The 23,705-nt window shown below is 38.4% G+C and overlaps 1 protein-coding gene across 4 annotated transcripts in view; it reads left to right on the top strand.

The window, feature by feature from the left end:
* LOC127071078 (uncharacterized) overlaps positions 1–23,705 on the top strand; it is a 233,249-nt gene that overhangs the window by 195,555 nt on the left and 13,989 nt on the right. For all 4 annotated transcript variants that reach the window (XM_051009973.1, XM_051009967.1, XM_051009959.1 and 1 more), the window contains 3 exons: positions 2,447–2,764; positions 6,096–6,393; positions 6,654–6,796. In XM_051009973.1, the coding sequence (XP_050865930.1) occupies positions 2,447–2,764; positions 6,096–6,393; positions 6,654–6,796 (759 nt within the window). The remainder of the gene's footprint in view (positions 1–2,446; positions 2,765–6,095; positions 6,394–6,653; positions 6,797–23,705) is intronic.

The raw sequence follows: 23,705 nt of genomic DNA, 5'->3' as shown, positions 1-23,705 counted from the left end.
GATCTCTTTACACACGTCGATTCGTCCAAATGCATTACTCTAATTGCACGGTAGTCAAATAGGAGATAGGATAAAAAGAAATAAAAGGATATGTAGAGTACATATATGTATGTGCACGAGATAAAAGTAATGTAGCACTTAGAAATCGACACATATCTATATCTACATAGATATGCACCTCATTCATTTTATTGCGTGCAATCTGTTAGGATTGTAGCCTCGAATTTAGCACCTGCGAGTTACGAGGTGGCGAATCTCATTTAGAAAGGTAATAACGTGACGTTTCCGGTGAAGTACTACCGACCGTAATTCTCTTGGTCTAGAGTCTAAAAGACCCTTAGCTATTTCTCCCTCTCCCTCCAACTCTCTCTCTCTCTTTCTCTCTTTTTAACATGTGACACGATCCTTTACGTGCCAAGAACAAACATATCCTTATAAAGTACGAGAGCAAATCTTCTCAATGTAAAAAGGTACGAGATGACGGTTTTTTCGTTTGGCTCCTCGCAAATTGCTCGCGACGTCATTCGGCAGGATCAAGGATCAAAAAGAGAAGCTGAAGGGGGAGGACGGTAAAGAAAGAAGAGGAGGAAAAAAAAAGAAGAAGAGAAGCTCGACTTTTCCGTAAGATGTGATTTAGATACGCGGCTCTTCGGGAAAGACCTGGATCTCGAAGAACGAGCGGAAGGAAGAAAGAGAACGAAAGGGAGAAAGAAAGAGAGAAAGGGAGGATGAATGAAAGAAGGAGAGGAAAAGCTGGTCGTGCCAATGATGGCAGAGGTGGCGATAGAGGATGATAAGATCTCGCTCTTTGCACTCTCTCTTTCTCGTTCTCGTTGGTGTCGCCTCGAGGCGACTTCGTTACCGAACCGATAATTGTTGGTTTCTTCGTCGTTCTCGTCGTAGTCGTCCTCGTCGTCGTCGTCCTCGTCGTCGTCGTCTTCGTTGTCGTCGTCGTTGTCGTCGTCTCTTTTCCACAAAGGATCTTTCACTGCTCTAGCAAAAGTACGATCCCGAACGATCCTGCGGCGACAGCTTGAAATCGGGGTATCGTTTTTCAGCCGGAAATCTCTCTCTCTCTCTTTTTTTCTCTCTTTTTCTCTCTTTCTTTCTTTCTCTGGTCACTCCTCTCGACTCGATTTCTTACTCCTCGGACTTTCAGCTTCCCTTTCTTCTTACTCTTACTCTTTCTCTTTCTCTTTCTCTTTCTCTCTCACTCTCTCTGTCTCTCTCTCTCTCTCTTTCTCTTTTCCTCTCTATCTCTTTCTGCCATTCTTTCATTCGTCTCTTCCCATTCCGTTTTTCCACTCTATTTTTCCTTTCTCCTTTTTCTCAGTGTCCATTTCTCTTTTTCTCTCTCCGTTTAAGTCACAACGTACTCTCTTTCGTTTTTTTTTCTTCTTTTTTTTATAGATAGTTCCAACCATCCGTTTACACTTCCGTAAAAGTTCTTTCGCGATCGGGTATAGAGACTCTCAGTCACAGGGTTTATGATTCTCGATGGTACAAGAACGAGCTATCTCTTGTGCGAGCCTGTGCCGTTGTCATCGTCTTCATCGTTGTCGCCGTCGTCGTCGTTGTCGTCGTCATCGTCGTTGTATGTACAAAGCAGTGCCGATAGACGACAACGACGACGACGACGACGACGACGACGACGACGACGACGACGACGACGACGACGACGACGACGACAACGACGATGACGAGGACGAAGACGATTTTAGCCTTCGAGCGATGGTACCAAGATGTGAAGATCTTTTCATTAACGGAGAATCGTCGCTTTGCGCACGACGTCAGTTTCTAAAAGTATTTTCACCAAAGTTCGAAGATCGTCGAGGAAATCGTCGTGAAATATTTCCTAGCATCGATCGTGCACGTCTCTGTACGTGACATTAAATTCCTCACGTTTAAAACGCATTCAGCTTGTACCCGTTGAAATAAAAATGTTTCAATTTAAAAAGAGAACTTCAATTTCCCGTTCGATTTTAACGAATTTAATTTGTTTCCAAATAAAATTGAAAATTATCTATACGCGACAAGTATCTACGTAACGATCATGAATCGATGGAAGACTAAAATTTTATATCTTGGTTCGTTCGAACGTATTCACAAATTTGTTCGGAAAATAATTCATATATTTGTAAACATGTAAATAAATATTTCATTCGTCAACAACGTTCGATTCTAATTTTTCGTTTTATTTGCAAATGAATTACATATATAAAATATATACATCGGTAAATATTAACAATGTTGTGTCAACTGACAGGTAAACTTTTATTTATAATTCATTACTTTTTCCCCCTATAAACATTAATCTCTGATAACGATAGATAGATGGTAAGAAAACAAGATTGAAAGTAACAATACGTTATAAAGGGTGTATCGAGAATCTTTATTTTCGTATAAAGCCGCGAATTCACGGGAACGTAAATTCGCGTGTTTCCAGTGGAGGAGCTCGAGTGCCTGGCCACATGGAAGGAGGGTAGCAGCCGGTACCTCGTCGGCCGTTTACATCACAACCACGCGTCGAGCAACGAAGATCGATACCGATGCTTCGTCTACGAGAAGGCCAGTCAGACGGTGCAGGGCAATCTAAACAGGGCTGCCATGGGCATGGGCGCCATGCATCATGACGTCGCCCTACCGAGTGGACCGGTGCCCGAGGGCGCGGCCGACATATACCGGGTGGCTCAGAGTGGCGACGCTACTTGCAATGGCCTTTCCAGTCCTATGGAGGGTTCTAGGACAATGACCTTGAAGAAAGGTGAACCGATAGTAGATCTTTCGATTTAAAATTCTCCGTTAAATCATAAAATGGCAAAACGTTTTTATCTTTTCTCTTTTTCGAAACCTTTCGATCTTCCACAAAAACATCCGTTTAAAATTATTCGAACGAAGCACGACCAAACTCGAGAATCCCAAGGAACGAGTCCGTTCAAGAGATTTATCGGTCCGAGCGAATGGTCCATATAAAACGATCGTCGAGTATGCGAAGGCCAATAATCGGCCACTTATCGTAAACGCTCCTCTAAAAATATGATTCTCCGATTCGTGTTCGAAAATATCCGCGTTTCTACGCTCGTAACTATCGACGCCGATTCTCAATTTTTATTTCATGACGGAGAAGGCAAGAAGAAAGGGAGAGAAAGATCGATCTCTCGACCTTTTTTCTCGATATTCGACAAACGAAAAATATTTCTTTTCTTTGATGAGGGTTCACTGATCAAACGTGTCAACGTATTGACTTCGACTAACGATCGCGAATATAAAAAAGAGAGAATATTTACACCGTACTAAGCGCGACCTCCTTTCTTTCCTTTCTCTTTTTTCTTTTTTCCTTTTTTCTTTCCTTTTCTTTTTCTTTTTCTTTTTTTTTTCATTTCCACTTACTCCCGTGCTCCTCATTTTCAGTTTACAAACCCGTATCTTAGTACGTACAGTCTCAGGGCAAACTTCGTTAACGGATTTCACTTCGGTGGGTTTTCTGTATCTTCCTCTCGTTTCGTTCTCTATCCCTTTCTTTCTTTCTTCCTCCCTCCCCTCCTTTCTCTCTCTCTCTCTCTCTCCCCCTTTCTCTTCTTATCCACTATCCTCTACAGTTGCCACTTTCTTTCACGAATCGTTTTAAGTCGAGTGCGGAGTCAACGACACGCGGATAGAACTTGTGAGAGGACGAGCACGAGCTGCTTGGAAAAAAAGTACAAAATGAGAAAGAAAAAGACCAGTTCGAGGAGCTTCGTAGTAGGCATTGCAGGAGAGATGTGCGAAAGAGAGCGGAAGGAAATAAGATGAAAGAAGATAGTCAAATAGAAAGAGAAATGAATTAACATTGGATTATCCTTTGCTTCTATCCTTTTCTATGTTCTCTCTTTCTATCTTATTCTTAATTGATTTCAATCGTATCGATTAATCGCCGAATTAGAATCGAAGGGACAGATACTTCGAATACGTTTTCATAGACGTAGAAAATCTGGATGAAGGGGAAGAAGAGAAAAAAATAAAACCTGAAAGATAACAAAGAGAGAGAACGAAAGAGAGAGAGAGAGAGAGAGAGAGAGAGAGAGAGAGAGGACGGTGGATGGACAGAAGGAAGATATCTTGTAACGCAGAAACTCTACCAGGAATCTCTTGTCTCCTGTGCGAGAAACGAAAGGTAGTGTGAAGATTCAAGAAAAAGGATGGAAAAAGGATGGTAGGAGAAAGAAGAAGAGGAGGAAGAGTAGGAGGAGAAAAAGAAGGAGAACTGTGAGAAGAAGTTGGGCGCCAGGAAGCGAGAAAGTCATCTCGTAGATGAGTAACCAGAACCCAAGAAGCGTTTTCTTCGTTGTAAAAAGTGGTGTTACAGAAATTGCCACGTCCCGAGATATCGAGTTTTGCGGGCGCATCGCGAGTTTCTCCTTCGTAGACATTAGGTTTATGAAGCGAATGAAAAGCCAGAGAGAAAGAGAAGGATGCCGCTTTTGCACGAATAAGAAACGTTTTACGGAAGATGGGCCATCGTAAAAAGCAAAAACGAAAGAGAGAAAGAGAGAGAGAGAGGGAAGTTTGAATCTATAATAAATTCGTATTATCGTGGTATAAAATGGATGGAAATGTTGTTTTGGACAAAGGATCGTACTGATAGAATATCTCTGTAAAGAAAAAAAGGATTACTCGCATATGTGCTATTATTGTTCTTCGTACACGTATGTACATACATATGTATACCTACTCGAAATACGAGACGGTACATGCATTCTCTATTTTTCTTTCGGAGTACAATATCGAGCCTCGACCGGTGCTCATATTTTCCTTTTCCTCGCTCGACACGAAATTTCCTTCTCCGTATAATTCAACGGGACGCTTGGAGTTGCTCGAGGATCGCTTAAACGATGATATCACACGGATGTATATAGAGTGCATACATTTTCTGCGAGAGTCTCTCTTACGTGACAGTGACCTATCTCTTGTGTCCAAAGCAAGGACGGAGAGAGAAAAATCGATGATAGCTCGAGTCGTGAATTGACATGCTGCGTGGATAATCGGCGCATTAAATACGAACCCGATGGAAATTGCCATGGAAAGAAAAAAGAAAAAAGAGAGAGAGAGAGGGAAAGGGAGTGGGAAAGAAGTAGTTAGTTACCTGTTCGGCCAAGCATAATACACACACACACATATAGACACGCTACGGCGTAACTCGGTAATAAAGAAAAGCACCGAAGTTCAAGCCGCCATTTCTATGTCCCCGCGCGATTTTATCGTCGTCGTTAAAATTCGAATTAGCTATACCTACCTACCTACCTACCTACCTCCCTACCTACCTACCTACCGTGAGTACATACGGAGGAAGAAGAAGGAGGAAGAGGAAACGACGAACGAGAAAGCTCATAGAGGGAAAGAGAGACAAAAAAGTGAACGAGCTTGGGGAACGAAGGTAGCGAGCGAGAAAGAGAGAGAGAACAAGAGTGAGAGTGAGATCGAGGGATGGAGAGAAAGCACCATTCGATTTTTACGATCGAGGAATTTGTGTTTCGGCCGCTCGCGTCGGCGGACTTATCGAAAGAGCGCCTGAATTATTTCCATTCTTTTCCACGTCGTGCAACAATGCTTTTACGCGCCATAAAAGCGGCCGTACGAACGTGCACTCTGTCAGCCCATCCCTCCACCCTTCTATTCACCCCTTTTCTTTCTTTTTTCTTGCTCCATCCGTTCACCTTTCTCCCTTAAACCTTCTTAACCCTTTTCTCTCATTTCTCCCTTCAAAAAGACCGGAATAACACTTTTCATCCTTCAAATTTTAAGCTCATAAAAGATAAAGAAATTGTCGTAGGGTAGCAAAAATGATATATTCTATTTCAGATATTAAACATTGACCGACATTTAAACATTGATTCTAACTGATATAATAATGTAGTTTGATATCTTATATAATTATATTATCATCAATTAAAATTACATCATTCAACATTTTCTATTCTCGATCCAAAATGTATTTTAATGGATTAGAACCAATAGAAACGTTATAACGTTATATAAGTACACTGTTAAGGTAGGAGAGCCGTAATGAAGGTTCTATTACTGTACCAGAGTTTGACTTTGATCCGTTTGTGTTGCAGTCTCATCACCAGGCAAATGCTCGTTCCCGAATTGGCTGACTGGTCACAGTAGCGGAGGACTCACATGGCACACACTAGATCTCGCAAGATCCTATACCTTTCATCCTAGAAACGCTTCCCTTCACGTAGCTCGATCAAACGGTAGTTCCTCCAGGTTCGACGGTGGCTCTTTGGATGGACAGCATATTCCTGGACAAGAGGATCAAGATGTGAAAATTCTCTGCAATATTATAAAACAGACGAACCCTGCTCAGGGCATGATAATGATCATGCTGGTTGCCCATTTCACAGTTGGATGGTAATTTTTATAATTCATTATTGTTTCTAATGTATTATTTATATTTGATATATTTTAAACATTGATAAATCAGTTTGAAAAGTAATAAAAAACGGTCATCAAACTTTTTTTCTAATATGAGACACTTTATATTTCAATACTTTTTAAATATAAATTAAGTATTTTTTTCAAAATGAAATACTCTCTATCCAAATTAAGACGATATTCTTCTCGAATTATCGTACGTTCTTTGTATCTCAATGGATTTATACTCTTCACAGCCGAAGCGGTTACATGTGTATGGCATTTCATCGAAGAGACGGTCAAGTTATAGAGGTACAAACAGGAAGTGCCATTTCAAGACCGGAAGAAGCTTGTAGTCCACCTCATTTTCAACACAGTATACCCTACCTCACCTTAGTTAGTAAGTAATTCTCGATTTATATTATTATGGATATTGATACGTTTTACGTTTGCTTTTTTCATTTGTAACATATTTTTATTTTAGGAATATATAAATAGAACAATCTTTCTAAGATATGTCCGTTCAACTGTCAATTAAGTCATATCGTATTGAAAAGTTCAGTTTTGATTATTCCTATTCCATTATTTCATCAAAATCTAAATATAGAATTTTATGTTAACATAAGTTACTTCAAGGATTAAGAAAATAGAAATTTTGAAACGTTAACCACAACCATCGACGATTAATACGTGTGTGTATTGATAATTAGACTAAACCTATAGATTGTACAATATGTAATGTATATATGTATATATATATGGATACATATACATACGTAAACGGTCGATAATTCATGAGCGATAGCGTGCATGACCTAAATGCGCATCTCCTTGGGTATATTGCATATTCGTGACAAATGTTCGGTGAACTATGCATAACTTAATACTTACGTTCGCGCTTAACTTTTGTACATACAATGTTGAACATGCACGTACGTTACTTACAAACACACAGACATAGACATGGACCGAGACACCATATAATGGCAAATCGATCGATGAAAAAGCTTCCTCTACGTTTCCATCGAACGTTTTATACATAAATAATGGATAACGAACGTGGATGGCCGTTTAGACATTTATAAGGTTTGCACTGTAAATAGGACTCTACTTTCAACGACGTTTGTTTATTCGTCCACGATCGGCGACAAAAAAAAGAATAATTGGAAGAAGAGATGGAGAGTTATTAAAAGAATTCGTTCGTTTCGACTGTGTATTCGATATAAAAAAAAGAAATAGAAGAGAAAAAAAAAGAAAGAAAGTTAGATAAAAATTTACTACAGATGGTAGTATTTGGTCTAGGCTGGTAAATTTTACAAACTACGTGCTCGAATAGAAGGTAAGAGAGATATAGAAACAGTAGAAACATGAAGAATTCTGTAGAAAAGAGGAGGACTAGGACTGTTGGGAAAGTTGTGCCGAAACAAGGCATGAGAATTTAGTGGCACGCCACTGGTCACCGAGGTAATTCTCTATCGGCTAGAAGAGAGGATCACGAAGGAATGTAGAAAGAAGAAAACGAGAAAGAAAGAAAGAGAAAGAGAAAGAAAGAGACAAAGAAATAGAAACAGGATTCGGACGATTTGTCAAAATCCCACGAAAGGCTTATAAGTTATATACCTATCGTTGGTTGCTGAAGCGTCTATTCGGTTTCTTCGTAGCTTGCATCTATCTCTCTTTCTGTGTCGTACAAATGTGTATCTCCGTGTCTGTGTGTATTCCCGTGTCACGAAAGCTTTTCGCCTTCTTCTCAAATATAGGTATAGATAAATACTAGCACGAAGATCTGTGTATTTATCTGTGTATGCGTTTATCCATATATGTGTGCTATTTACTATAGCGAACGAGACTACCACGTTCAGAGAAATTCAATTTGCGGTGAATTCACGTGGCGCGTCACGAAAATCGTTGTACCTACCGCGAACGTGATTGAGTACCAACCGTTTGTGTTTCGTCATTTGCCCGCTAGCTCTTACCTTTGCCCACGGCTATAGGTACTTTTGATATCTCGCCTCCCGATTTCGAAGCTTTTCTTTCGAAAATACTTCCGTCGCGTCGTCGAAAGCAAGCCCGTGGATTTATCCAAGCGTGTTCCATTGAAAATGGAAAATCGATACGGTACAGAAGGCGAATTTTCAAAATACCTTTAAGAATATTCTTGTAATCGTATTCATGCAAAACAAGAAAAGTCGTGAGAAATTTTCAATCGCATTAAATATTATAGGATTCCTAATGATTTAATTATATTATTAATTTCGATATTTCATGGCAAGTGGAACGTGAACTGAATATCAGACATATTAGAATATAATAATATGCCAACATATATATATATATATATATATATATATATATATATATATATATATATACACGTATTGACTATAGTAATATATGTATATTGATATATCGATTAATAGGAGATCAAGGATAACCTAGTCAAATCTCAAAGCACATACACACACACACACACACATATATTCCAAATAGTATATAGATCGTCATCGTCTGTTGTATCGCAAAATAGTAAAGGCTACCAAGTCTCGTCGACAGAAGCTTCGAAATGAAGCCACGAGCCGATCTCTTCCCCTCTTCGTGCTTCTTCGACCACCAACAACGCCAGCAACATCAACGGCAGCCCTTGTCCCTCATCCCTCTCATCTTCCAACCCGATAGACTCCCGCGGGTCAGAGTTGTAATCCCACAGGAGTTATTGGATTCGGTTTGATCCACTGGTCGTTCGTTTTTCCTTCTTTCCTTCTTTTCTTTCCTCTCTTTTCCTCTTTCCACTTTTTTCTGACTCCCAGTTTCGTGAAAAGAACCACTTTTTATCCTGAAAGCCAAGAAAATCGTCTCATCGATCGACTTGCATACGAAAATCTCTCGTGGTTTAAATTTCGAATATGAGCGGAACGTTCGGTATTATTATACGAAAGCTGTATCAAATTATCATTTAAAATAACTTGTTTAATTGATTTTTTAACAAAGATTAATTTTAAAAATACAACAATATTATACAATTATTTTTTCTCTTTTCTTTTTTTTTTTGAAGATATCAAGCGTTCAAAACATTGTAGATTTCGGCTACGAAAGTAAGTAGAAATTTATGTAAAATTCAAGGTCGTTATTCATCGAGGGTTTAAAATCGTCTCGTTGGTCCGAAGGGAACGAAAGGAGACTGTCGTCGGGTCGGATAACGTAGATCGGATTTATACTTCTTTGAGGCCCATTTTTTAAGATAATGCCAAGTTTATGATGCCATACACGAAGCAGTTTATCGTGGCCTACTTTTTTAAATTAAACTCTACACGCGACGTTGACGATCCTATTCGTTTTAATTTCACGCTTAATACACCTGCCTGCGGAGAAAGAGAGAGAGAGAGAGAGAGAGAAAGAGAGAGAGGAGAGAAACAAGGAAAAGTTAAAAATATGGAGATAGATGAAGAAAGAGATGCATCAGGCGTTAGTTTTCAGTAGAAAGTAGCCGGTACAACTGTTTCTAAGCTTTCCAAAGATATAATAATCAACGATAATCCAAATTGAGAGACGGACGATAACGGATTTTTCTCGAATATAGCTACGTTTTTCAATTTACCGTTTGCAAGAGCTTTGGTCGAACGGTTGTCGTAGGATTTGCTAGAAAACGAAAGAAGAATAAGAAAGAGAGAAAGAGAGAGAGAGAGAGAGAAAGAGAGGACAAACTCGAATCGAGAAATAGCATCTTTACGTAATGTCAAGAGAGATATTGAATCCGATTTGATACATCGCTCGTTCGTACGATCCCTCTCTCGTTTCAACGTCCATTCTTTCTTATCTCTATGCTCTCCTCTTTGCTTCTTCTTCTTCTTCTTCTTCTTCACTCCTCCTTCTTCTTCTTTTTTCCCTCCTTCTTCTTCTTCCTCTTCTTCTTCTTCTTCTTCTTACTTTCTGGAACGAACTTCAAGAAACCGGCAAGATTGATCTACCGATTTATGGAAAGAAACTGAATTTTCGTTCGAGTCACGTACGAATTCTCCGGAGGGTCAACCTCGAATTTTGAAGCTTTAGGAACACCCACGATGAATAATAAGATCGTAATAATAATTTATGAACATCGATCAAATATAAATTATTCGCTAGATACGCGAAGGAGGAACTCATCCGTGAGAGAGAAAATAGTATCGATTAATGATTACCGATTCGCAAACGTAGTTACCGTGTTATTTTCTTTCTTTTCTTTATTCATTTTCTTTCTTCTTTTTCTTAATTTCTTTTTTTGTTACTCGCAGATCCGTAATTATCGGCTACGATTCCGTCGGTGATAATAGGAGAGAAAATTCTTTTGAATCGCACGATGAACAATCTACATCCGGCGATATCGAAGGAGACATCGTTTTAACCTTGATTTGATGTAATAACGCAGTTCTTTTATGATCATGAAAGTTATTGGATTCTCTTTGTAGTCTTCCTCGTCCTTCTCCATCTCCTTCTCCACTTCCACTTCCTCCTCCCTCTCTCTTCATCCCCCTTTGTTCTCCTTTATAATCCTCCTCTCCCTCTTCATTTCCTTTCTTCTTTCTCTTTGTAAAACAAGTTTGTACGAAGCGAGCTCAATCCGATGATTCTCCGCGAATACGAGAGAAAGAGTAAGAGAAAGAGAGAGAAAGAGAGAAAGAGAGAGAGAGAGAGAGAGAGAGAGAGACTACGCCACCCCTTCGATCGACTCGCACAAATCTCCGGGAGAACGTACTTCGAATTTCAAACGAGGAAATGGAAAGTTCCCGCTGCCTATCTCTAATACACGATAAAGCAATAACAGAGATACCACAGCCGACGGTAATTCGCGTGGATCGTCGAATCCATAAATTCGATTTACACGGAATCAATTATACACGGTGTCTCTAAAATCGCGCTACGACTGTAGAAAAAGGAGCGAAGCTATATAAGAGCTCGTTAAAAAGAAAAACAAATAATACGGTCAATACGAAATAGAGATATCGTTGTATAGGAAAGAGAAAGAAAAAATAGAAATAATTTTCCTCGTATTGGAAAAAATCGTAATTTTTTCTGACATCCTGTATTTTAACTAGTTAATTCTTTTTCACAGATTCTCATGAATACATATATATATATATATATATATATATATATATATATATATCTAATTATGTTGTACGTTATTGAGAATAAATCATATCAACTCGATCGCGTATAAGACTTTCTTCTAATTAGGTTATAAGCTAAAATACTCGTATAGAAACGTGGAAACGTTTGTGTACATATGTATGTGGGTGTATGGACGTCTGTGTAAGTATAGGTAATAGGGAAGCCGTGGCACGTGCAAAGGTGTGAGTACATTCGCGGTTTAACAGGTATAAAGAGCACGAATCCCCGAGCAATTAAGCTACTGGCACGTGGAACGTCCGTCGAGATCTATCGCGGCTCGTGCTTATCCGTTCGACGATATGAAAACAAAGAACGCGGAGGAGTGCCGTGGCCCTTATTGCAATGAATGTAGAACCTAGTGGAACGAGATTAAATTAGAGCGAACGAAGTAAGGGGAAAATCTAATTAAATTACGTTATGCTCCGTCTCTGCTAAAATTCTAGCCGAGCGTCGCGCGGAACGTCGAAACGCGTTAAAAGCTTAATTGATCGAAATTAAATGGTACGCATATAATCTCAACATGTTTTGCGCGAAAAAATTTTATGCCGAACGAACTTCCATGTCGTCAATAATAATTGTTTAGAAATGTTCGATAATACGTCGTCGTATTTCGTTCGACTATTTTTCTAGTATTCAAATTTTATCCTTCCATTTATTAACATACGCGTATTGTAACAATATGTCGAGTAAAAATGTTACTTTTATAAAGGGAGAAATGAAATTGGTTTTTTTCGAAAACATACTGTTTTTTAAAGAATCTCTTTTTATCCATTTATAAATATAATATTACAGATAAAACAGTAATACTTTTGTTCGCACAAAAAACGTTTTCGCTCGTACAAATATTACGATTTAAAATTAATATGCGCTTGCAAATGAAAGGAATGATTTTAATATAAGGGAATGAGATAAAACCTTTTTTCTTTCTTTTTCTCTTTTTGTTTTTATTTTCTTTTCCTTCCTTCACTCCTATTGTTTCTTTAATCAATCGATGACGTATAACGTTATTGATAAACGTTATTTATTGCAGTTATACGTCATATCTTCTCTACAGAATCGTTAAAATCTTTACCCATACTTTTTCAAACGAAACTCCATCGTTAGTAGAGCGAGAGGTCGATCATAAAAATTTTAATTAACCGTCGAAGGAAAATAGAAGAGACGTTTTTCACTAAAGTAATACCGACGATATTAAGATATCATGAAAGAAATGGATTCATAATGTTTCACGTTCCAAAGGCGTATAAATATTTTTTTATTTTCACGACAAACAGGGATGTATCGTTGAATCGATCTTTTTTAAAATTTAATGGAACACGCTTGCTTAAATTACGTGAACACAAATGGTCGCTTAAATCTCCTTCCCGAAGGTTTTACAACGCGTTACAACGGTTGAGTTACTTACTTTCAAAGACCTTTTTCATTAAAAACATGATAAATTAGATATGTCCGTGAATATCATGAAGGTATATCTATAGATATGTGTACTTACATATGTATGTATGTAAGTATGCATTTAGAGAGAAGACGGTTCGATTAAATATTCTTTCTATCTCTCATTTTAGTACTTGACGATAAAGATGAAGAGTAGGAAAAAAATTAAAGAAAAATGTTAAAACAACGAATTGCGAGCAACGTCGAAATATATCACCGGGTTGAAATAAAAATAAGAACGCAAAATATCAACGATTAATTATAAGCTGACTAACAGGGAAAAAAAGGAATAAATAAAACATGCTCGTTATTGTCGGAGCAAAATGGGGCGCAAGAGATACCTTTTTTTGTCAAAGGCTGTACAGCACAGCAACAACGACGACTACGACGACGACGACGACGACGACGACGACGACGACGACGACTACGACGACGACGACGACGATGTTAAAATAAAATGTAAAAATACTTCTTCTCTTCATCGATCGTTACACCGTATGGTTTACGAAGAATAAAAAAATCGTTGAACTCGTTTTACACGGAGGTATGGAAAAAAATAACGATATAAAAATAAAGTAGATATATGTATATTTACATACGTCGTACGTATGTTTGTCGGATCTTGTATAAGCTCTTGTAAGCTCGCACGAATGAAGAAGAATGGAAGATAGAAAGAAGCGAAGGAAAACTCGATCGAAGAGAAGCGATGAAAAAGCTGAAGTGAAAATAGAGAAAAGCTTGATAGTTAACATGGCTGACTAGTTAAACAGTGCAATGGCGGTCAAGCGTTGAATATATTATATTTTTAAATCACGCATATGTTTGGCCAAGTACCCTTATACAGGATCTCATGACTCCTACGTGTGTTTGTGTCTATGTTCGCGTAAACTTCGTATAAGAACTTGCACCGGTACACGGCAAACGTACACGACATGTCGCTGTGATACACGAGCCTACTCTCTCTCTCTCTCTCTCTCTTTCTCACACACATGTAGGTACGTGCACGCGTAGAGCATGGCCGTGCGACGACACAACGTGCTCGTACTAAATACCGAACACCCGCGCGCACATACACGAAGGAAAATATGCGCGTAAGCGTTCTGGTATCAGACCGAGCGCATGCAAGTAGAGAATTACAGGATCGTTTCACGTTGTACAGCCTGGCTCAATAACTGCATCGTTTTCATCTTCTAATAAAGAGACGAAATTCGCCTCTAATTTAAGTGCAATTCTCTTAACCACAATTTGCGACGGTGTATTGAAAATGGGTGCACCGATCTAGGTACATACGTTAGTATGTACGTACGTACGTACACGTGTATGTGTATTATATTGGGTAGAACAGAGAGTAGAATTATTTTCGTAAATTTCATCCTCCATAGCCGAAGGCGTAGCGGAATCAAAGCGTTTCATTATCGTCGTCGTATCGAGGACGATGTTATCGCGAATTTACAAATAACGAAGAAACGAAAGGTCCCAAAGAACAGTGAAAAACTTTGCGAATATTTTTGAAAAATATGCATGGAGCGATTGGAGTTTGATCAATAAAATACGAGCGATGTACTACGTACATACGTACGTTCGCAGCGAACGTGTCCCACCCATTCCCTCCTCCTTCCCTTCCCCTATAGCGTTCCATAAAAAATGCAATCTAAAAACTTCCAGGATGAAAATGCTTGTGTGTTTTATCCGTCAACGGTCTGCGAATATCCCGGGCATTTACGCGTGTATGTTTTTTACTATTTCCAAATAGATCGAGAACTGGAATGTATATCCATTTATCGATGAACCGATACATACGTATGTACGCATATGTGTACGTACGTGTGCATGCATACGTATACCATATGTGCTATAGGTGTATGTTATGTGCACATATGACGCACGGTCGGATACACCGCTATCGATTGAAATTGCATCGCTCGATATTGCCCTTACAAGAAGGACTGGAAAATTGAATGGACGACAAAATATTCGATATATTTCATCGATATTAAGAATGCTACGGTCAACGTCGTCACTTTAGTGAAAAGAAAGAAAGAGAGAGAGAGAGAGAGAGAAAGAAAGAAAAAGAGAGAGAATAAGGAAGGGTAAGCGAAAGAATTTGTAGAAGACAAATAATTTTGATTCCAGCATCGGCCTTATGGGAGCAACGGTGCACAGCTGGAACGCGCGCAGTGAACGAGAAAAAGTATAAGAGGGTAGTCGGAGGAAGGAATTAATATCTAAAGCTACCGTTTTTAAAAAAGGGACCGTACCACCCGTGGACCATCCTTGGCTCGCGTTTAATAATGACGCTCGTAAATTTTCGAAGGTTGTGTGCGCGTGCGTGCACAAGCCCGCCCGCCCGCCCGCCTTTTTTTCTCTACCCTGGTAACGGCACCAGCATCAACGAGTAAACGGCAAACGCGGAACATATTTTGTAATGCGTGCGTATATTACGAAAACGCAGTCGTGCAACAACGAAATTTCTCTCTACGGCTTTTAAAATTCACGTCGTCGTTAATGTTTCAATCGGCTTTTTTTTTACAACAACGATAAATCAGTAATCAATAATATTATATTTATTATCGTAATTGACACATTCGAAGATGTCAAGATGAAATTTTCTTTAGAAATCTATACAGGATAAACAACGACGAAGATTAGAATTTAGATGACTTCTTTATGGATCCTGTGCAACAGGATTCGATGTGAAAGTTTTGAAAAAGAATAAAAACTGCGGCTCGTTTTCTTTTCTTTTTTTCTTCTTTCTTTCAAAATGTATGTCCAAGATCTCAAGCTCGAGACTCGTTTTTTGCTACACGATTAGCCTCGTTCAAACTCGAAGCGATCGTAAACGTTGAGCCAAACTGAGAACCGTCTCTCTCTCTCTCTCTCTCTCTTATTCTCCTTCTTTTTCTTAAGCACTCGCGCAAGTGTGCGAGCGTTCTCAAAAGACTTTGCGAGTCCATCCTTCTCCCATGTTTTCGACGTAAAGAAAAATAAGAACAAGAGTCAAATGTGTAGTCGTGAAAAAGAACGAGAGAGGGAGAGGGAGAGAGAGAGAGAGAGAGAGAGAGAGAAAAGCAGATAAAAGAAAAAGAAAACGGGGGAAGAAGAAGAAGAAACGTCTAATCTCAGACGGTAATAGCCACGGTCGTTGAAGTTTTACCGGGACTGAAAGAAACCTCCCCTATTGAATCGGTAGAAAGAAAGAAAAAATGAAAGAAAGAAGCAAAAGAAGCTGAAGAACTCGGAATTGAGTCGAATCACTTTCATAAAATTCTTTTAATGATATTTATACTCTAAATAATCAAGTAAATAAACGTTCTCAAATTTCGATAAACGTTTTATCTAACGTTGTAATCGTTATCGATGACATAAGTAAGTAACGTAATTACATATACATTATAAATATTCCTACGTTTCGAAAGTTCATTTTAGTTTGAGAAATTATTTGCAAAGAAAAAATTACACGAAACAAGGATTAGTAGATATATATTAAAAGCAGTGATTTCCATGGGTACTACTCGTTAGAATATAATCCCCAGAAGATAGGTATGTAATAATTTAAACTCATGGCATATCTCGAAAATCAAGATGGCCAACCCATAGCTGTTACGCTCGAAGCTGTTTCAGCCTAGCTTTCGCGTACGCTTTTTACACGTTCGGACGAGCTCGGCGCTGTAAATTATGTCGCATAACCTCCGGAGACACGATACGTATAAACCCACAGTTCACGTTCTTACCGGAAAATGTGAACCACCATCACTAGTAGTAGTTTGCTACGAGTAGTAGCAACTCGATCCACTCGGGGGAACAAAATAGATGAACCAAGTTTTTTCCCTTCATGGCCTTTTTCCTTCTCTCTTCTGTCCTCGTCTAATTAACGACATGTAAAATTAATTGATAAAAAGCTAAACGTTAACATTTTCTTTGAAACCTTTGTCATTTTTGGCAAAAAATTTAACCTGACATCGTCGTTTCCATTAAAAAATTCTTAAGATACCTTCAAAGTATACATATATATTACGAATAGATAAGATTAGATATTATTATTAGTAGTAATATAAGATATTAACTAAATAAGAATAGATCGATCGTACGAAAAGGCATTTGAAATTTTTGCCACGATCTCGGAAAGTTCATAAGTAAAATAAAGAAAAACGATCGGTGAGTTGTAAGACGAAGAGGAGAAGGTGTAAGAGCCAACAGGGTGAAGCTCAGAAAGCAAGAAAGAGAAAGAAAGAGAGGGAGAGAAAGAAAGAGAGAGTCGTGAGAGTGGAGAGAATGGAGTAGTGCGGAGGGAGTGATCTAGAGAGGGTGGTACGGACCCTCGACTAGACTCATTTTTCATAAGTTCGAAAAACACAGCGGAGGCAGTCGGTGCGTAAATTTGAATTTTCCCGCAGCTGCAAGGTAAAGGAGTATTGGCCGTGGGTGGATAAGAGAGAGTTAGGAGACGCTCGATGTAGGAAAGAGAAGGCGAAGGAAAGAGTAAGGAGGGTAAAAGGGTGTACTAGAAGAGCCATTGAGCATATGGCGCGGAATTTCAAACGACGTTTTTCTCTTTCTCTTATTTCCTCGCTTCACAACTACTACGAACATGTCGTGGAACGTTGCTTGCTCGCAGTTTGCTCTTGTTTCGAGAAACGTACATATATACGTATAGTAGGTACAACGGTTGCACGGTGATGTAATGGATACTACAAATTTCGGAGTCGAATGGAACTCGTGAAGATAACTGAAGTTCCGTACACAACTTATACTAATATTTGTAATAAAAAAGGATATTGCGATCGATGCCACAAATTCGTATAATCTATAACAAAAAAAAAATAAGCTTGATAATAAGCGTATTATCATTCGTTAATATACGGAATCTTAATCTTGAAATACAGGTGACAATGTTCCCCAACGGAATTCGAAGTGAACCGCAAACCATGCATCACGATACATACCTAAAATCTATCTGATAATGCATAAACCTCTACCGCATTAGTAGCATACATATATCTATCTTATTCCATCTAACGATAAAACAAGCAAGTCAAGCTGAAATTTCATTTCTATATCTTATTGTTTTCAAGTTTGATATTACATTACGAAAGATATTTCTTCTTTTTTTTTACCTAAAGTAAAAAAACTCTAAGTGCAAGAAATAAAGAACAGATGTTCTTATTTATTCTTTAATATGTTCTCTAGTATACCACGAATACTTGCAACGATGCAAATTCCAGTTGGAAATTCCTAGTAGTGGTTTCACAAACTCGGCTTCTCTCTAAACTTCTTCTAAAATCGGTGTATCTAAGATAATTCGAATCTACGTAATAGTGAATGATAGACATCTCGTTTCTACGATAAAATCATCGACAACAAATTGGAATTTTATTAAAAGAAAAAACGTTTGTATCATTTAAAAGACCAATTTACTTTTTACGTATATAGAATTAAGAAATAACATTCTTTAAATCGTTCTTTATTGATCGTAATCTTAAAAGCAGAAGAAAAGTAAAAAAAAAAAAGAAAAGAAAAAGAAAAAGAAACATAAGAACAAAGTACTTGATTCAGGCTACTCATTTCGCTTCTCTCGTTCTGAGACACGTCGGAATTCGTCTAGGTTGTCTCTGTGTAAAGCAACGCGTAGCGGAAATCCGCTCGATAATACCACAGCGACATCTCGAGTCGTGGAGAGGGTCGCGTGTTAGCCCGTATTTCCGCGTGTCTCTTGCAACCCCTTCGCAGTTTCGTCCCGTGCCTCCTATCCCTTCTGTCTCTCTCTCTCTCTCTCTCTCCCTCTCCCCCTTCCTCTCTCTCTCTCTCTCTCTCTCTCTCTTTCTCTCCATCTTTCTCTCCTCGACGCCGACTACCGGCACGTTATTCTCGCGTGTGCACGCTCTCACACGTGCGAGCCAGGCAGCCAGGCAGCCAGCTTGGATCCGTATTGGGCGCGACAGGACACATTCGTCATTGTTTTACCCCGTGGAACCGCGATCGTGGTGCACTGCCGCTGTCAAGCCCCGCAATTCCCGAAAGGGGCTAGGTCGACAAGGCTTCCCTAATCGAATCCGCGGTCTGGCATTTTGAAAAACGTAGAAACGACGTCGCTTTCGCATTTCAGGACATATCACCAGAACCAGGAAAAGATAGCGCACGTGTGCGCACGTCTCTGTATACGTTGAAAGGACGATAGGAAAAAGAGGATAACGGCGAGATGTAACGAGAAAAAGAAAGAGACACACATTTTTCTTTTTCTTCTATCATTCTTTCTACACCTTTAGCGATACTAAAAGTTTTACCCTAGCTCGGAATAAAACTCGTAGCCTTTCGAAAGTAATCGACCGTCGTCTCTCGGAGGACTCATAGTATATCGTGAATTTAATTTTCCATTCATCGATATTTCTTTACCCACGAGAAAAAGCGGGATTTATTTTACGTTCGCTTGGAGTTCTTCTTTTAGATATACGCTGAAAAGAATTTGTTTTCAACTGGATTGCCCTTTGAGCTTGCTCGTTGTGCGTGATATTGATTTATCTTAAGCTCTGTTTATACGGAATATACGTTTCATCTCACTAGAGATCATAGTATCGTACAAGAAGATCCTTCGGATGACTCACCTTCATAAACAGTAATAACCTACACGTATATATTGTTTATTAAAACGTTCGTACAGATAACCCTTGTATTTTTAACGAACTTGAGATCATCGAAGGTACTGTATAAAATCGGTACATGTATGGTATCACGTAGAAATCAAGGAATCGATCATCGGTACCCGATAAGCTCGAAATCACATTGGAATCGAATAGAAGCCCTTTCTCGGAATTATTTTCCCCGAGACTTTACAGTTGAGAAATTTTCCGTCTACGGGCGACGTGTACTTCTTCTACGTACGACGTATATACATATATACAAACATACATACATACATTTATATATATATACATACATACATTCATACATACGTACATACTATAGTATGTAGTCGAAAACGGTGAAAATCGTAGGCGGAGTAAGGGCCTCGAGGTATTCACGAAGGACGATTGCGTACAATGCGCGCTCGTAGGCGCGGCAATCCCTCAACTTGTCACTTATGCCATCCCCTTCCCCCCTCTCTCTCTCTCTCTTCTTGTCGTACGATTCGTTCCTCTTCACCCCCTCTCCCCTTCTTGCTCTCTCTCTCTCTCTTTCTCTTTCCACGATAGGAACCCTTTCATTCGACGGCACGACGACGGTTCCTTTCATCCGTTGAACCATTTCATTCGTGAGACTCGAGACGAAGACGAAAACGACGACGAAAGCCTGGCTTGAAGTTGACCTTCGACCTTACTCGAGAAGTTCGAATGGTAGAATATCTCGCTCTTCTTCTCCTTCCTCAAGGTCGTCTCTGATGTCGAGGAACTCGTAACAAACGAAAAAACGGACATTTCTTTTCTGTTTGTTGCTATTGGAAAAGATTCCAGAGAAATGTTTACAATGTCATGTTATCGTTCTACGCTTTCGTTTTTGCTTTACTACTTTGTTCCTTGGGTTTTGTTTAGTGAGTCAGTCGTTATCAGGCCGTAACAGAGTGAACGTCGCACAAGACCGAAGTTTAATGGTAAGACTTGGCCTTCATTCTTTTCCTTTCAATCTGAATTTACGTTTTTCTTACGAAGTAACGTATAATTGTATCCATTATATTTTACGTTCATTGCGATTAGATAAAATTAAAACTAGTTATAATTATATAAAATTTATATATAATATATACGAAATTTAGAGATTACGTGAACGAAATGATCATGTTATTTTATCGTAATTTTGATTTCCCTATTTATACTTCGCTATTCTTTCACAGTGCGATAAACAAAGCCAACGACTGGATAATATCTCGATAATAATTCGCACGCTTGTTCTCATAAATCACAGAAATGAAAGGTGATAATTTATTTACAATGTATCGTTATCGTCTTTATTACGATTGTCGCACTGTTTTTTGAATATATAGGTAATATCGAAAATGAAAGTACGCCGATGCGTGTTTGCAGGAAAATAAACTCTCGAAAGGGATGGACATAGGAGAAAGGGAGGTGGAAGGATTAAAATTTAATTATCGACGATGCTCGGTAATGGATCGCGCAGTCGTTACAAAATTATTGGACGTTTGGCGGACGTAGAAATATTTGCTCGTAATATATATTATGTAGAATTATTTTTAAGCGGATTTTCACGTGCAATATGGTCTTATCGGTGAACGAGGCATTAGCAAAGCGGCTCTCGAATAATTAAATACCACAATGATGAAACACGATGATTTTAATACACACATATACATGCAATACACACACATACCTGTATGTATGCGCGCGCGTACACAGGACGCCGACTACGAAAATGATTCCCTTTGTGCGTCCCATCGAACGATACCACTAGATACGATTTGTTTCGAATGGTTCTTTCACTGTAAGCTTTCATTATAATATTCGTGTATCCATGAGAGTTCCCAGCGTTAATCCGATTGTGGTTTGTCGGGTCGTGAAATCGCAACGGGAAATGCGAAAGTCGATATCGAATCGTACTCATCAGAGAGATTGAAATATTTTTTTTCTTTTCTAAAATAATAATACATCATGTTTTCTTATATCTCATCGGTACAATTTAACGTCCTTTCGATTCATCGTCTTCTAATTAAAATTTATAGCATCGATTATATTCCAGGTAAAATTTCACGAATTACACTTTTCTCGAATTGAAATGTCTGATATATATATATATTTTTTTTTTAATGAAACACGACAGACAGCGAACTATATACACATCGTATGTTGTTCTGTATTTATTCTCATGTTAAAAATTATTTTCAATTCATGTTTACAAATATTTTCTTTAATTTTATTTTTTTCTCGAATAACGTTTATACGTTTACGAATATGTATTATACAAAGCCGATTGGATTCGATGTATACGAAATCTAAAGACGACGTTGCGCGTCCAAGTAGAAACGGACATACAACGTAGAAGAGGAACGCCTCTGGCGATCGGTAACCGGAAATAACATGACGTACCGTGATGTCGACGTCAGAGAAAGGAACCATAGGATTCAAACGTCGACTATGCTATGAACAAAGTTACATCTCTCCCTCTCTCTCTCTCTCTCTCTTTCTCTCTCTCTCTCTCTCGCCTTTTATATAATATATTCGTTCAAAAAATATTTTTACGAGGAACTTCGTAGAAAATTTTTTTTGTATTAATTCTTTTTGTTTTATTTATTAACGATTTAACGATGTTTAATACAAAAGAGATTCAGTTAGAAAATTGGAATTACATTATTGACTGATTTCTCGATAAAAAGAAAGATGAAACTAAGTAATTTTGTCTATCTATCTACCTATCTATCTATTTATCTATCCATCTTCATCTCTATTTCGAAAGAAAGAAAATCAAAGAAGGTAGATAGAATTAGTAGAGTGCGAGAATGAGTGGAGTGCATACACGAAGACAGAGAGAGAAAAAAACCGCAAAGAAAGAGAAAAGAGATGAAGAGAAACGTAGAAAAAGAGAGAGAAGACACTAGATGCTTTCTCGGTCGGACACAAAAGACGTGACCGACATAGTTGACCGATTCTGTCACCGTTGTTAGGAGTCTGAGATAAATTAAAGAAAAACAATTGTCGTTCCCAAGTTATCCCTTCCATCTCTTTTCAAAGTCCATCGTCGTGAACGGCAAAACGTCTCATCCGTTAGTTAATTCAACGAAAGGTGAAAAGGATCTCTCTTCGTGTACGTACTACGTCGAACGAAAATCCTCAGATTAAATACAATATAAGATTTCAAATGTCCTTGAATGAAGAAAGAAAAAGAAAAAATAAACACACATATATGTGTACTACGCTGTACACGTATTATATAACACAACAAGTAATTTTCTCAATGTTATTAAATACATACGAAATATTGTATTCTCTTCGATATACAATAGATTATTTAAAATGACCTCTACGAGTACGACCTTCACGACTTACGAGCAAAATAAGATGAACCTCGACGATATTTTCACGAAACAAATGGTGGAAAGATATATAAGATATCCTTCCCATAAACTCTTCTTACCTTAGCAACCAACATGGAAACTTGAATTTAGTTTGTTCTGACGTTAATACAGCTTCTAATTAATAACTTACCATTAGCTATAGTTACACTCCTATTCATAGCAATCTGACTACCACTAACAACTCTATTAAACTACATCCACAAACCGACGTACATTATAATCATCGACTTTCACGTTATCTGTTCAGAATAATCCTGTAAGCAGGATTTCAATGGAATAAGCTAGCCGAAGGTCGTCGTGAACCTTTATAAATAGAAACTGGTTGACGCTCTATGGTGGTGGTTTACACGCTTTGCGTCTCCTGAGAACAATTCAACCGTTTCCATATACGTACGTTCCTACGTCATATGGCTTTGAGAAACCATATAAAATGGACAAAGCTTTCTATCCAGATACCTAAATATGTCTGATACGAGATAACTGTTTAAATGAAAAATCGCCTTTTTGTTGAATTTCTATCGTAATATTTGTGAGTATCCAGACTAATTGTAAGTTCGTCGGCATTTTAATCGTAGTTGAACTCGCAGATGTACAATGTTGTTTTATTTTCGTAGTCGTAATAAAAAGAAGTGAGTTTTTTGAAGTACCATTCTAATTCAAAGAAAAAAAATATAAGAAGTTAGTATCTCTTCCTCTCTCTCTCTCTCCCTCCTTC

Source organism: Vespula vulgaris, chromosome 1 (assembly GCF_905475345.1).
Source record: "Vespula vulgaris chromosome 1, iyVesVulg1.1, whole genome shotgun sequence".
Classification (NCBI taxonomy): domain Eukaryota; kingdom Metazoa; phylum Arthropoda; class Insecta; order Hymenoptera; family Vespidae; genus Vespula; species Vespula vulgaris.
This window is presented reverse-complemented; position numbering and strand designations above follow the sequence as displayed.